The following is a 15,892-nucleotide window of genomic DNA, read 5'->3' on the forward strand; positions in this document are numbered from 1 at the left end:
TAATGAAGATGTCATGAATAATTCAGGAGTGCTGTTCCATGAGAAAAGCGCCACAGACACAAAAATCACAGAAAAAAAAAAAAATAATAAATTGACACTGAAGCGCCGCTGCCTTCTGTTTGATTTCCAGAGCTGCTCATCACTTGCTTATTAACAAAAATCACAAAGCAAAATGCGCCATTTAATTGGTTTGTAAAGAGCAGGAGATGCACTCACTTTGTGTCCACTTAACTCCTCTCTCGTTGGTTCCAGCCTTTTGTACTTAAATGACGTCTAAGTTTTCAGACTCACTCTGTGTCTTTGGGGGGTTGTTTGTACAATACCAGCGTCGGATTACTGCCTACAAAGGAAAGCAACTCCATGCTGTACTTTCAGTTATGGCATTTGTTAAAATAGACCAATTGAATCATTATTAACAGGCATGTTGAGGCACTAAAAATAAGATGAAAGGCATCACTCTGGGTGAGAAGGTGGGCTGCTCAAAAGCGAACAAACAAGAAAGTCATTTTTGATTTAGAGGTAACGTTACGGACGCCATTGTTTCATAGAGGCTCAGTAGCATGGATTTTAAGCTGATTTATTGTGTATGGATTGTGGTTTTGTACGACGATGTTGGTTTGGAAGTCGTGGGCTAAGAAAGGAAAGTGAGAATTATTCACTTCCCACGCAGCACTTACAGGTCTATTATCTAATCCTCTCGCAGGTGTCAAGATGAAATCCTTATCTGGATCAAACTCAGGACGTGTTGACCCAAACAGGCCCAAACTGTAGGTTTTTAACGATACACAACCAATTTGCTTTAAATCATCATTTTGTTGATGCTCACCATCAGACTGACAGTCTGAGTGTCATCCTCCCCATCTGCAGACGCCGTCGCTCAATTTCAGGTAATGTGATGCAGTCTCTGAGCGGCTCGGTGTCCAGTGTGTCTCTCTGCTGAACCCCCCAGTTCTCTCACACAGCCAGCCTGACTTTGTAATCATATTACCGATGCATGTCTCATTAGTTTCCGCCATGGCTGAATGTCCCTGCCTCCTCCTGCTCCACTCATAGCCTCTCTCGCTCACACACACACACACACACACGCACAAATATCCACTTAATTGCTGGCTGGCATTTGAGAGTGTCTAGGCTTGCATCTAAAGCAGTTTACCAGGGAAATAATAGCCCTCTAAAAGGATTCTCTGTATGCAGAATCATCCCATTCCATTTGCATTCTAGTGCGACAAATTAAATTTTAGCAGAAGGTGAGCATAGCAACATGTTGAGATGACAAAGGGATGAAAGAAACAGGGGAGGAGGATGCCTGAAACCTGAATCAGATGGGAGTCCTTCTGTGCATTGCAGTCAGCCGGGCAGGTGAAAAGGTTTTGATGGAAGACTCTGAAAGAGATGCATAAAATGGATTTTGACAGCTTCTTGCATCTGCCTGCACTGATATGTAAATGTATTGCTTGACTTTATATATACATACATATATATATATATACACACACATATATATACACATATATATACATTTGTCTTTGGATCCCAATAAATAGGTGAGCCTTTGTATTATTCCCACCTTTAGAATATGCAGACGAAGAGCGAAGGCCGTGGAAGAAGATAAATATTGAAACTGGCATTTGTTCATTAACGGCCTCTCAAAGTTTCTTGTCTTGATCTGCAATATTGCTGAAGTAGGTTTCAATGAACTGCATGCAGTCAAGTAACCTTCAATACTTGAACACCACACACTCCTTTTCTGCGCCCAGCCTTAACAGCTTCCTCTGTGCATGTGGCCCTTTGCAGGTCCTATTAGCTATTTGTTGCTTAGAAAACAAAGCATGACTAGTTCAACTCTTGAAACCAGTGCTTCTGTAAAAGCTTTAGCTGTATTCCTTAAAAGAGAGGAAGATCTTCCTTAAGAGCATCTAAGGAAGCACCTGTCACACCTCCCCTCTCAGTGAACCCGACGGTGTTCATTATTGATGAGATCTTCTTTACCCGGTGGTTGCAGTGTAAACTCAATATCTCATACCCTGAGATAACTGCAAATCCTCCCTGCATGTTACTGTTTTCTGCACACTTCCCTCTCCGTGCAGCATCTTGGGTTGGTTTTCAGGCTGATACAACGCTGAACAGTTACAGCCCCTTACAGGGCCAAAATCGCATTGATTTCCTCCCACCAGGCAATTTCCAGGGCACTTAATCTAAATATCATCTCCGATAAAACTAACTTGAGGGGGGGGTTGTCTGTTCTGAGCTCGGATCTGTGAGTTAGTGTGCAGCACTATAGGTCATAGCATGAGTGCAGCACTGTGCAGGAAGCACAGAGGCCTTTTCATTCAACTGGACGGAAGTTATGCTGAGGTGATCCTGAACTGCACTCCTTCAAAGATGGGGCCATTGTGACTTTAAAAAGGGTCACCTGCTTGTCCTTAGGATAGATTTAGTGGGGGGAAAAGCTGCTAGTGACACTCAGGGAGGCTTTGAGCAGAATAATCTTTTGTTGTTGTTTATAGGTTTAAACGTTCCACAGAGAAAGCAATTTTAAAACGGATGAGGGCGTAATCCCTGACAATACGGGGATTATCTCTTTAAATGACCTTTATCTTGCCTTGAGGCATGGAGTGCTTACCATCCCAAGTCTGGTTTGATTACAGCTCCAATGCCTATTTCTAATCACCAGGCGATAGTCTGAGAGGCTGCAGGGAGACTGTGTCTTCAGAGCTGAAGGGCCTCCACGGCATTGCAGAGATATAAGTCCAGTGACAGAGGCAGGGGGTGGGAAGGTGCGACAAAGGAAAGTTCACTTAGACTAAAACAAACACTGTTGTCTTGCGATAACTTGTCCTTCTATTAAAAGACAGACAAACCTTGAATTTTTAGACAAGCAAATATGGAACATAGGAAAAACAAAGCCATGCTTTTTTCCCTTCTCCTTAAAGGGCTTTAATATGATGGTGAGAGAGTCAGCGGGGTTGTTTTGTAATCTTAGGGATTTTTAAAGGTTCACACCAAGTGATGAATGAGTCGATCATCTCTAATCTTTGACAGTTTGGGTTTTGTCTCAGAAGTTGAAGGGGAAAGCAAGCACTGCTTTGGTTCAGATAATTGGAGCCATGGGACCTGTACAGTAATGGGGGAGAGATTGACTACAATGTCAACTACACTTCATAGTTTAACTTTTTTTTTTTTAGAACCACTTTTGGTCTTTGTGGTTGGAAGTTGAAACACATTTTATTGTTAATGACTGCTTTCTCGTGTTGTTCACCATATGAGAGGGTTTGTTTTTGTGTTTTACATCTTCAGAGAAACACAATCACAGATACAGTTTGGTCATTGGAGTTTCATGGGATTGTGTTTCAGAAGTCCAATGTATTTTTGTATACAAGAACAAGAACATGCTGTAGAATAGCAAACTTTATAAATTGTGTCTCTACCCAATGAAAAATATAGTACTCTGTAGACTGCTGTATCCCGTTTTATTAAATCTGTTCAAGTGAAATTGTTGATAGGTCAAGGCTCAGCTTTATTTGACTTAAATCCATGATGAATATTTCGGCAACATTCATTATGCATGTGACAATTCGCTGCATCTATTGTGATGAAAATTAGCAAAAAAATTTTGAGACTTGCTACTTGTTTGACCTTTGAGAAAAATCAAGCTTAAATTGTCCATTTTTTTTTATCATTTCACTCTTTCACTCTGTGCTTACTTAATGGGCAAAATATGAAGCAAAAATATTGAAAAATTGAAAATCGATGAGGAACAAAGACAGAATTTTTGTTATGTTTTGCCGTTGCATGTTCAGTGGAAGGACATCTCAGCTCGAAAGCAAACTTACCGTATAAGTAGGTGCTTTTTAAATGACAGACTGGGAGCAGCAGATAGAAAGTGATAAGTCACCGCACCAAGTAAAAAAAAAATAAAAAAAAATAAAAATTGTGAGGAAAGGACTCGACATTTAGAATTTCAAGATAGCAACCAGAGATGCCAGATAATCTTGAAAGGATGTCGAGTGATTCACTTTGTGATATCTAACAGAATAAAGATGGGCCAGTACAAAAAGGAGAAGTGGGAGTTGGACAGTTGGCTTTGGTTTAAAACATTTCATTATTGGAATAAAAACACGTATTATTCTACCTTTCTTTACCAAACGGCTAATACACACATACACACAATTAAGTAGATTTGCATGTGTATGTGGGCAGCCTTCTTTTCTATTCTCACAGCAGACCAGGGTCAGTATTTGTGAAATACTTGAATTTATTGAGGAGTTCCTGTCAGTCTAGTGTTTCTGTCAGCACTAACCCTAACCCTTCGGATAAAAGCACGATGGCCATGAGAGCTCAATCCAGTTATGAGTCCCAAAACAGCACAAATCCAGAAAACCCCTTCCTCAATTTCACAAAATGCAAGTGCTGCAAATATTCAGCATTACTCATTGACCTCTGTGAGTATGTTGTGAGCAGATCCAGCATGTGTATGAATTTGATTCTGTTGTTTTCTTCCGTTTCAATCCTTTGACCTCTCACATCCACCATGAAAAAAAAAACAAACAAAAAAAACAAAAAGCAAAACACACAAATGACAAATTTTCACACGTATATTGACAGAAATAAAAAAAATGCATACATATCTTTTACAGTTATCAGCAGTATTTATGACTAGATAGCTAAAGATAAATTAATGTGGCGACACTATATAAAAAATACATTTTGACCTGCTTCTTATTGTTAAAGTAAAAAAATCAATGTGCACCACTGAGTGTTATGGCTTGACACGTAAAAAAAAAACAAACAAACCCCAAAACAAATGTATTATAATTAATAAAATCATCATAATACACTTCATTGTCTCACAGTATGTACAAAGAGTCACATGGTTTTCACTCTGATGTGTTTTCCATTCTTTAGGAAAAACATCTGCTTGCTGTAAAAACTTGCACATTAGAGTAATTTTCCTTCCTCCATATTTGGCTGTTTGAGCAATATATAATGTCACAGATGCTTCAGTTAACAAGTAAGAAACTGAAGCTCAGCTGTAGTGTGGTTTTAAGCTGTGACTGTTCCAAGTCGGCTGGGCTCACCAACAGAATATTCCCCGATAAATGAGCCGTCCTCATCGAATTCTCCTCCACCGTCGGCGTAGCTGACCAGGCTGTCTCTGCTCACGGTGTCTCCATTGCCATTCAGGGAACACAAGCTACTGCCCTTCAGTGGCTTCTCATCACTGTCACTGCCATCAACAACAAGAAGGATGACCGGGGGTCAGCGGTGCAGCACATAAACAAACATATTGCCAAGCACATCAGGCAGATGTTTGCAAGCAACACATATGGCCTAAAGTGGCTGGTTTTGAAACACAAGCACACGCACGTAGCTTCAAATACAAACTAAGGCTACACATATAGTCTAAAAAATGCTTGGCTGCGCTTAGAGACACCATCTCCCGCTAAGTTCTTATGGTTTCAACACATTGCTATGGGCAGCAGGCAGGGGTGAGGCAGTGGCTGCACAGCAGGAGAGTGAGTAGCACGGGGGATGTGCGGAGCGCTTGCTACAATCACTTCCCTAATTGCTAATTGCCAAGGCTTCAGGACCAAAGGCAATTTCAAATCTCTTTAGAGCCAACGATGGAAATTGCCAGAGTGGGTTGAGAAAGAAGGTGCGTGGGAGAGATGTGTGTGTGTGTGTGTGTGTGTGTGTGTGTGTGTGTGGGAGGGTGGACAGGTAGATGAGTGAGGGGGTATAAAGCAGAGACTGAGAAAGGGAGAAGAAAGGGGAGGGGGGGCCATATGCAATCCCAGACAAACAGCCTGTCATTCCTGGTCTTCCCAAAGGGCCCACACGCAGGCAGGGGAGATTAGATACCAATTTAAGGCCGGGCAGCTGGCCAAGTTGGCAGTGTCTCACTACAAGACGCACGGTCACCTCAAAACACTAACGATATTTCTCCTCCCTGACCTCTTTTCTAATTTCCCGAAAAAAGAAAAGCATCCGTGTTCGATAACGCCTCTCTCCAGCTTAGTATTCATAACACAGAGGGTCTGTGTTCAGCAACAGCGCTCAGGTGGCTGCTGTATGATATCGCCATTTGCAGCGCTGTGTAGTTGACACCTGTGTCAAATACAAGTGAGGCATTTCTAGCAGCGTTTTTAGCTCAGAAACCGTTCAAGCTAAGATTACAAAACAGGTCTCCTTCACAATTTCTTTGAATAACCAATCTTGTCTGTCCTATTTAATGATGCAGTTTACCATGCAAGTCGCATAAAGTCCGAATTTCAACTCTTATCGAAAACCTTTTTTCTCTGACGACGCGAGAGTACTGAAGATAAGTGGCTGTTATCTTAGAGCAGTGGAATGCCACAACCGCTGCAGCCCTCCCACAGCGACTTTGAATACAGTGATAAAATGGGGCTGAGTGCATGTGAGCTGCAGCTCATTCAGGACCCTGGTCAGGATCCAGCTCTGTCTCAGCCTTTGCAGTGAAAAGATTTTCCCTCAGCCTCAAAAATAGGTGAGAGATGGAGCCGCATTACACGGAAAAAGGTAATTAAATTTGAATTTGTCATTGGCCACTGCTGAGCTGATTTGTGTATGGCATAGAGACTTCAAGTTCAAGATGGATTTTCTTCTATTTTTTACCCCAATTTGGCACCTTAAGTTGGTTCTATTTTAGCTTAAATGTATCGGGACGGGGAGGGGGGGGGGCAAAAAACAAAAAACGTACCCACATCTGCTGCCATCTCTTTAAATTGCACATGAAAATGTGAGAAGATGAGAGCTATGTTGGGTTTGGGGGCTGGGGGTGGGCTCAAAAAACAAGTTGATCCAGCTATGACACCTGCTGTTCCTGCAGTGGACGGAGGAGAAAGGCAGTGGAGGGCTCCTCACCGAAGAGAAATTGTCTGGACCATAATTACCACTTGTCAGCTCCCAAGACACGTGGCATACCAGTGGGTGGTCCACTGCCTTCAGAGATTCAAAGGGCATGAGAGAGCCCTGAATCAAACTCTAATCCTGGGAAAACAACATCACGGTGAGGCTGAGGGCACACTGGGGGGACAGTAGTCAGAGTAGCATCATGAACACAAACATGAGAGGCATCCTAAACAGATAGACAGCCACACAACTGCCAAAACATATTCATATGTGTTTTCCTGCTGGATAAAGTCCAAAATAAACTTAGTCACACAGGAAAAAGTCATGTAAGTGTGTAAGCCAACCCACGCCAACTGACAACACATCCACACAATAACAGCCATGAGTTCTTTGGTGGTAAAAACGTATTATTCTCTCATTAGCTAGCATCATCTATAAATGTAATTGCAGTCACTGAATGATGCGTTTACCTTTGATAGAATTATTGTTTTGGCACAAGTCAGAGGAGCAGTTTTTGGAAGCGAGCACACAATTATGAGTAATCATGTTCTGAATAATGGGATGTGATAAGCTGAACCAATGCATGCAGAGGAGGCTGTTTAAGGCGATTTCTGTTGCGTGTGCATAAACAAACACGCCACTGTCATACTGCTGCTGCGGCGCTGTAAAGGAAAATAGGATGCAGTCGATTTCCCTTAACTGTCACCGTCCCAGCCAAACAATGCAAACAAAGGAAATTCAACAGCTATTATGAAACAACAGCTGCCTGCCTGCAGCTCAAAGGCCCAGTTTTTCCACTCATTTGCCACGATTAGTCTATGCCAGTTTCCAGCAATTACTGTACATCTGAAATCAATCTGTAAGTCTGCAGAGGGAGTTTCCTGTACTGCAATTAACAGTGCCCCTCCCCCCCATTTGAAGATAGTCTACAGAGTATGCTCTATTTCACAATGTGGATGTGTGTTTTAAGGTAATCCAGATCTGTGAAGTCTGCCAGGTAAGGGAGGAAAAGACAGCAACCCACCCGTCTACATCTACCGCAGTCATGTATTTCTGATGTACGAGGAAAATTCGAGTTTGGATTTGGAAGATTACACTGTGGCTGTACAAGATGTATGTTAGGTCAGCTCTAAGCGTATTACGGAGAGACAGCAACCGTGATTTTTAGGCAAACGGTGCTTTTAGTCAAACTAACTCGATTTAAAAAAAAAAAACATCACAAGAGACAAGAAGCCTACAAGTATGCACAAACACACGAACACACACACACAAGCACAGATTAAGTTAACTGATCCCTACTGAAACAAGCTGACTCTCATTCTCTGCTGAGCGCACACATGCAGACAATCAGGGTTTAACAACTGCGCGAAAGCACAAACTGCAAAGTCTATCGATGGGGTAACAAACTCTTCTTAGCTATGCTCTGTCATTACCTAGCCCATTAAATGATGAGAACAGTGGCTTCTAGGCTGATCCTGGTAAAGCTTGTGAGAGCAAGGTTTGCTTTTGAGATGGGAGAGAAAAAAAAAGTTTCCTTTGACACATGACAAATCCTTCCTGAAAATTTTTACATATAGTTGCTGAAATTGCAGCACAGTGTTGCACTGCAGCCTTCCCCTGCAGTGTCCCCCTCACCTGTATTCACAGAAGGTGTCATCATTTTTCTCTTGTGACTCCACATCAGGGTGAAGGTCCTCCTTCTCTTTCACTACAGGAAGGGGGCAAATTTTGCACCATTGTTAAAGAGCAGCATTTTCATCCAAAGATTAAATACATCTTACTTGTACTGCTACAAGACAAAATCATTTAGAATGATTCAAATTCAGTTCAACTATAAAAGGTTAATATATTTAACATTTTCAAAAAGGGAAATAACCCAGCGCCTTCTGACTTTTGTTGGCTTTAATCATCTCAATGATTTTCTGGCTTGCACAAGAGCTAAATCAACATTGAACATTTATGCTTTGTATGTGCACTGCAATGAATAACATGAACTTTTATATTACCATAAAAAGCATATAATAGTGTAAAATCAAAAGTAATACCAGAAAAGCTTTAGAGGACAACTGAACCTGCCTGAGTAGACTTGTGTGTAGTGTGTAACACAGTGAGTGTGTAAACTGAAAGCCTTTCTGTATGTATCTGCACGTCAGCTTGTTGTGTAAATATGCTTTAAAAATTCCACTTGTTTTTTGAAAGAGGCAAAAGAAGATTTTCGTGAAACAAGCTAGATGGGCAAAAGGGGAATCCAAAGGAGTTAGAGAAATATTCAGCGCTTTAAGTTAAAAAGTTACTGCACAAAAAGAAGTGGAGGAGAGACCGAGTGCAGGTTTGTATCATTGTGAAACTGAATTTGGCCCTGATACAATGCAGCATAGAGGTACAAGAGGTGCAGTAGTGGGAAGGTCAGACCACATGAGAGGTGGGGAGGACTGGAACAAGGCCAGCTGATTCTCTCTCATCTGGTTTGACAAAGCATATATCACAGGCACTAAACAAGACAAACGGGCCATGCTAATTATGCTGCATGCAGAAAAAAAAATAAATAAAAAAAACTGCAACAGCCACTGCAAACATGGACAGTTTATTTGTTAGTTAATTCAGATTGTGTGCATAGCTGCTCAACATCCATGCCTTTCCAAACGGGGTTTAGCTCAGGTTCAGGGTTCAGGCCTACTGCTAAATTTCACTTCTTCGAGAAGTCAACCAAAATAAAATTTAGAGCCAATTTAAAGCATTATCCTGAAGAAGGAGTGCTTTTTTTAAAAAAATGTCAAGTAACTAATATTTTCGAGGTGTATATTTTATGAGTCCAATTTTGAAAAACTTCTCGAAGTGAAATGCCAAGCAGGCACAACCCTGGTCAAAGACCAACTGACCTTTTTCCATGGAGAACATCTCTTGCTGCTGATGCGGCGGCGTACCTGCATATTTGCCACCTTTGTTTCTCTTCAAAAAACAGGCCATGAGCACAACCAGGGTGAGGAGCGCCACAGCACACATGGTTCCAATAAACCATCCCCGGGTCGAAAAGTCGCTGTGCTGACCTTCAACAGCTGGGAAAAAAAAAAACAGCAGTGAAACACAGCTCAAAGACCGACTTAACGGACCAGTCTGTTTGAGTATGACAGTCCCCTGAAGGACTTCTCCAACTACTTTATCTTTGACCAAAAACAAAAAACAAAAAACATGATGGATTCAACTTTGAGAAGATGTTCTCACAACATATTTCTCTCACATTCCCCTAAGCCACAACAGTCTTATCTCCTCTGAGAGAATATTGGATAGGAAGGAAACAAAAACAAATGCAGAGAGAAGAAAGAGGGAACAGTCAAGACCACAGTCAAAATTAGCTTGTCAAATATATGTTTGTATCTTAGAACTAAAATCACTACACTCCAGACGCCGTTCTGACCTCTCACCTTCAACTCGAGTGTAGATAATGTCCTCGAAAATGCTAGCATTATCAAGGAGCTTCTTGGCCATTAGGCGCACTGTATACACTGCTCCCGGTTTGAGCCCATCAATTATGTGGAAACTCTGAGATGTGTTTACAGCCTCTGAAACCCGCCAGTTACCATCACCTACACAGCCAAGCACAAGAAGTGCACAAGCAGCACATCCGTATTAGCATGCATGCTATGGAAAGAGATGACATGATGCTACATGAAATACATCTTATATTATGGGCATGATGGCAGGTGCCTTACAGACATTAGGCTTATAAATATATTTCAAGAAATGTATAGAAAACCAGTTGCACATAAACAGGATGGCACTTCAAATTTAGTAGCTTACGGTTATTCATATAAGCCACATAAAGCTCTGAGTCCTGCTGCTCGTCTCTGGCAGTCCAGCTGATTTTGGCAAAGGTGTCACTCACATAAGAGCTTATGTTCAACAGGGCTGGAACTGATAAAGAGAGAAGAAACGGTGGGAGGAAAATTGGGAGGAAAGGAAGACACAGACAGGCACAGAGAAAAGGAGAGAAGGCAGGAAAAGGAGATTAGCAGAGGCAAAAAGGATCCCCCCTACAGCCTGAGAACAGTGAAGCTAGCAGAAACACTTCAAGACGACAGTTCAAAAGGCAACACTGGGCCACAGACTTAATTGAGTGGAGTTGGATTCGGGCTCATACAGCGTAGATATAGTGATCGTGGGCGAGAGTGACATCTTGTCTTCACTTACTCTGAAACAACGCTGGCATTTCCCAACACCCTCACCATGAGTGGATATCAGAATATTCTGAAACTACTTGGATGTCTCAGATCCCAATTGTTAGTTGAAAGTTCAGGCATATCGAGATGAGATCAGAGGGATATTACTGGCAGTGCAAGCGTGAGTGTGAGCTATATACCTGGAGAACGGTGAATAGAACTGCCGGGGATAGAGCTAGGAAAGGAGTGAGAGCAGTTGCGGCCTGAAAGGAAAGAGGAACCTTGGATGTTAAGAGTCTTGCTACAATACTGTCAGGTCTAATAATCCATACTGTGCAGCAAGCCAGCTCTGTCTGAAGGCAGGATTGTTAGAGCAAACACAAATAGTGGTAATGGCGGAAGTACAGTGGGACTGGTAGCAAACACACGACAACCACGGCAGAGGTTTTGTATTTTTTACAAAGAAATATCTTGTCTTTAGTATTCAGAGACTATATCTGAGCAGCTACGAAGGACGGGCGTTTTGCTGAGACTACTGCCGGCCACGAGCTACAGCAGCAACAAACCTTGTCTACCTCTATCAGCACTACTTTTGAGTTAGCACGAAATAGCAGCTGCAGGTGGTGATACATACTGCTCTGAACAGAGGCCACAGCTGGAGTCAGGGACAAATCTTCAGAGGGAGAAAAAAGAAAATGAAATACAGAGGAAGATTAAGAATATATGGAAAGGTGACATCAAGGTTTATGGAACAGGCGCAAACACACATACACAAACAGATTCAGAGGCTTGTGCAGTCACAAATACACGCATATCTCCATACAGATATGGTGGCAGTGCACAGACGTAGACACTGTCTGTGGCTTACTGCGCCTTTAGATCGATCATCACGGAACTAAACCACACTTTTCCTTACTAATTACGTAACATCTGTTTTTTAGAAACAGAACTTGACTATAGAATTTGTAAAATATTCCTGTTTATTTATGGAGAATTTGTACATTAATACATGTTTGCATAGTAAATGTTTTTTTAATCTAAATTTAGTATGTGAATGTGACATAATAGTATATATTGGTTTTGAGTTTGTGAATTTGTCAAAATGTTAGTTTTTTATGATTTTTTTCATCATGCTGGTCTGACAAACCGTGTGATGATTTTCCAGTGTTACAATGATTCATGTTCCCTGTAGTACACACATCATTAGTTAGCTTTTTTTGGCAATAACTGTCATATTGTCTACTGTGAATATTATGTGTCCCTTCCTTAACCAAAATGAAGACTGCTGTTTGCGGAAACAGTCTGTTCTGCTCTGATTGCCGAAGCCTGAGCTGACTAGAGTGAATGTAAAGTCAGCCCCTTGATTATTATGTTTCTTGCTAAACTTTTTCCAAGCATGACATTCGAGCCATTAGCTAATTTCGGTATTCAAATACTGTGCTGGGAAGCAAATAATTTAATCTCTGGAGGACTTGGTTAGTTTTGTGTGTCTTTAGAGGTATCTGCTGTGTTGTGTTTTTTTTTGTTTTTTGTTTTTTGTCAAGTTTGTAACCCGATTAATCTCTGCTGTTTTGTTATCTTAGGAGAGCCGATGGAGTAAAACAGATATTTTTTCTGTCTGCTACACTCTCTCTGCTACGGCAGGCTCTAACCTTTTTCTCACTGCTCTTCCTCAGAGATATCAGAGATACCCTGTCCACACACATATATATATATATATCCACACATACATACACATGTGTATGTATGTATAGTGTATATATAGGAATGCAGACTATTTTAAGCCAGATAACTGTTATCCATATCCTACGCACGGATCCACTGCGCCGCATTGCCACCAACATGCCCTGAGGACATGGATCATTTCATCTTCCCACCAGCCTCTATGAATGCAGTGAATGAATAATCGTTATGAAAACTTTAAGAGACAGTGTAGGAGCTTTTTTGTCATTGCTAAGTAACGGAATGAAATAAGGATTTGAAATTGACTTGGAAAATTGTGGCAGGTAATACTGGAAAATTTGGAAACCAGAGAATATACAGTACATGACTTTAGATTATGAAAGAAGCAGATTGTAGCCACTATGTGTATTGGCAACTATAAACATTGTTGACTTTAGCATCTTCTTTTCCATTTTTTTCAGACAAAAGCAAAAATGTGAATAAATGAATACAAATATAATAATGGAATCCTTCAAATTATGTTGTGATTGCAATTAAATACATGCTAGCTTTGATGAAGATTTATATAGAGGCTCAAAACTGACAACAATCCGGATTAAAGCACTATGTTGTTAGCCAGAAGAGATGTCATGTGGACAGTTATCTTCGCATTTCTAATCATTTCTTTACCTGACCGTGTTATCACTGATTTTGAAAGGATGAAAATTAAATGAGAAAAAACAATGCTAATAGTAATGCTTAGAATTTAGTTGATATTTTTAATATCAAAAGAAAGATAGACATTCTGATAGATATTATGAACCTTTTCCACACATTTTAACAGCAAACGCCAGATAAATAACAGTTACGAGACATTAGAGATTAGAAGCTACCTAAGTCCCTATATGGATGGCAAATAATAACGTCTGTACAGCCAATGAAAAAAACAAATGTCTTCTTGGCTTTAAAACTAGAACAATGATACTGCTCTACAGATCACAGAAAAGAAAAAAAAACTCCTCATGATCAATGAGATGTGCTATAGGATAATGTTGGATTTCTGCTTCCCCAGATCAAATCAAAAGTTATACTTCCGTCACATTTCTTTGTCTTTGAATTCCAACAAAGGACTAAGCCACATATCAGCAGAATGACTGAAATAGGATTCTTTCATCTAATGAAGTTTGTGTGCAGGTTGCCATGTCAGACAATGTGAGAATTGCCACCAGAATAAAGGCACTCCGAAGCTAACGCGATGCCACAAAGCCAAATCGTGTTAATCTCAACAAGACAATAATAACTTCTCACTCCCTGTAATGTGTATTTAGAGAATAAAAAATTACCTATAAGAGCAGCTTGACTTCAGAACAAACCTATAAAGATGCAGTACTCTAGTTTGAAATAAGTCCACTGTCTCCCTGTAGCCACTGGATCATTCCAAAAGTAATATTTACGAAGATCTAAACGGTACTAACTTCAGATTTCAACAGATGATTACTCTACTGCAGATGTTCACCACCACTATCACATACGCTGGAGTCCTGCCTTTATCTACAGAAACCCTTGCAAAGTATGCACAAGGATGTTAAACTTGCTAACCTGCTTCACTTATTTCCTTCCATTGTCGGTATCTTATCTTGTAACTTGAACCATACGCTGTGTTTATTCCACTGTAACATTACTGATGTTTGTCTGTACCTGTTGCATCTCAGCCTTTTTCGCGTTTCTATTTTCACGGCCTGTCCTCGTCGTGAACTGGAAAAGGTTTATTCTCATTTCAAGAAAGACAAAGATTCTGACAAGTGGCCACACAGATAGGGAGGAACTGGTGATAAAACTTTCCGACTTTTATTCATTGTGGGCTTAGATTGAAAAACACTGGATGGTACAATTCCCTTTTTCAAACTCCATACCTCAAGTTTTCGACACAAGCTTTATATACAGAAAAAATGTGTAATTTCCAGGTCAAGATAACCTTTATGAAGTCATCAGGGGTTGTTTTTCAGACTCCCTCTAACTACCATTTGCATAAATATCTCCACTTTGTATAAATAAAGACAGTTGAGCAACTACTTATACTACTCATACTAAAGGCAATGCAAATCTTAGCAGCCACACTGATCTACTCACGTGCTGCAGTGATGGTGCTGCTCTCCTGGGTCAGTGGAGGTCCACAACCTGCTTGAGTGCAGGCACTGAGGTGGAATCGGTAGAGGCTGCCCTCCTCCAAGCCCTGAAGCCGCCATTGAGTGGTGTCCGCCCCAGTGATGTTCATCTCCTGGGAGTCGACCACCTCAAGTGTGGTCTCATTAACTATAGATGAAAGAGAAAGATGTCAGGTCAGTTCAGGTAGCATGAGTGAGCCTACGATTGAAAGACGCGGAAGAAGTCATCACTTTTTGGCTCATGTTGTACATTAAAGGAACAAAACTATAATGAGGGTCAATGGGCGAGTGAGGGGGAAGCCGAAGAGATGTCATGCTAGTTCATGCAGAAAGTGAATGTAGCAGATACGTGTCCTGACAGGTGAGCTGAGGAGGAATACATTATGAAGAAAGGCGAGAGAAGATGAAAGGAGCAGATAGAGCGCTCAAGAGGAGGGAGGGAGGAGGGTGTGAGTGTAAACAAGTGGCAATGGATGAAAAGAGGAGGACGAGTGAAGAAAAATGAAAAGCAGTCAGGAATGAAGGAGTCTGAATGCTGAAGGGAAGGCTGAAAACCCCCAGCATGAAAAGAGGAGAAAAAAGACCAGGTGGAAAAGCAAAAAGAAAAACAGAGACAAAAATTAAAAGGGAAAAACACTGAATGCAGTAAAAGAAAATCAGAAGAGTAGCAGCCACAAGCAGCATAACGTATCACCAAACATGCATTATAGATCAAAGCACAGTATGTGTGCACATTGTCAAAAGCAACACGCTTCTCGTAAAAACCCTCTTCGTTGATGTCACGGCCGCGTGGAGAATATGTGCCAAGCCTGTTGTTCTGCTTTCAAAGTGTGATGTTGGTTTGCAGTCTAGAACGCCGGGCATGTCACATGTTTGTGAACACAGTCAGGTTATTCATCGGCTACTTCACACAGCCATTACATGACCCAAGCAGATGTGGTCACGTAGCACATCATGTAATGTTTTATTCATAGAATGAACAGAGGACAAAATATGAAATGTGCTCACGTAATTAATCACTTCAAAAAAACCTGA

The 15,892-nt window shown here is 41.1% G+C and overlaps 1 protein-coding gene across 2 annotated transcripts in view; it reads right to left on the reverse strand.

Annotated features, from left to right (window-relative positions):
* Positions 1 to 4,579: 4,579 nt before the first annotated feature.
* chl1a (cell adhesion molecule L1-like a) overlaps positions 4,580 to 15,892 on the reverse strand; it is a 29,441-nt gene continuing 18,128 nt past the window's right edge. Inside the window, exons 22-28 of one of the 2 annotated variants that reach the window (XM_029505777.1) lie at positions 14,823 to 15,005; positions 11,665 to 11,703; positions 10,672 to 10,785; positions 10,296 to 10,457; positions 9,753 to 9,929; positions 8,509 to 8,581; positions 4,580 to 5,227 (exon numbers count right to left, since the gene is read on the reverse strand). In XM_029505777.1, coding sequence (XP_029361637.1) covers positions 5,044 to 5,227; positions 8,509 to 8,581; positions 9,753 to 9,929; positions 10,296 to 10,457; positions 10,672 to 10,785; positions 11,665 to 11,703; positions 14,823 to 15,005 — 932 coding nt within the window. In that variant the 3' untranslated portion in view covers positions 4,580 to 5,043. The remainder of the gene's footprint in view (positions 5,228 to 8,508; positions 8,582 to 9,752; positions 9,930 to 10,295; positions 10,458 to 10,671; positions 10,786 to 11,664; positions 11,704 to 14,822; positions 15,006 to 15,892) is intronic. The other variant, XM_029505778.1, reaches the window with a different exon arrangement.

Source organism: Echeneis naucrates, chromosome 7, assembly GCF_900963305.1.
Source record: "Echeneis naucrates chromosome 7, fEcheNa1.1, whole genome shotgun sequence".
Lineage (NCBI taxonomy): Eukaryota > Metazoa > Chordata > Actinopteri > Carangiformes > Echeneidae > Echeneis > Echeneis naucrates.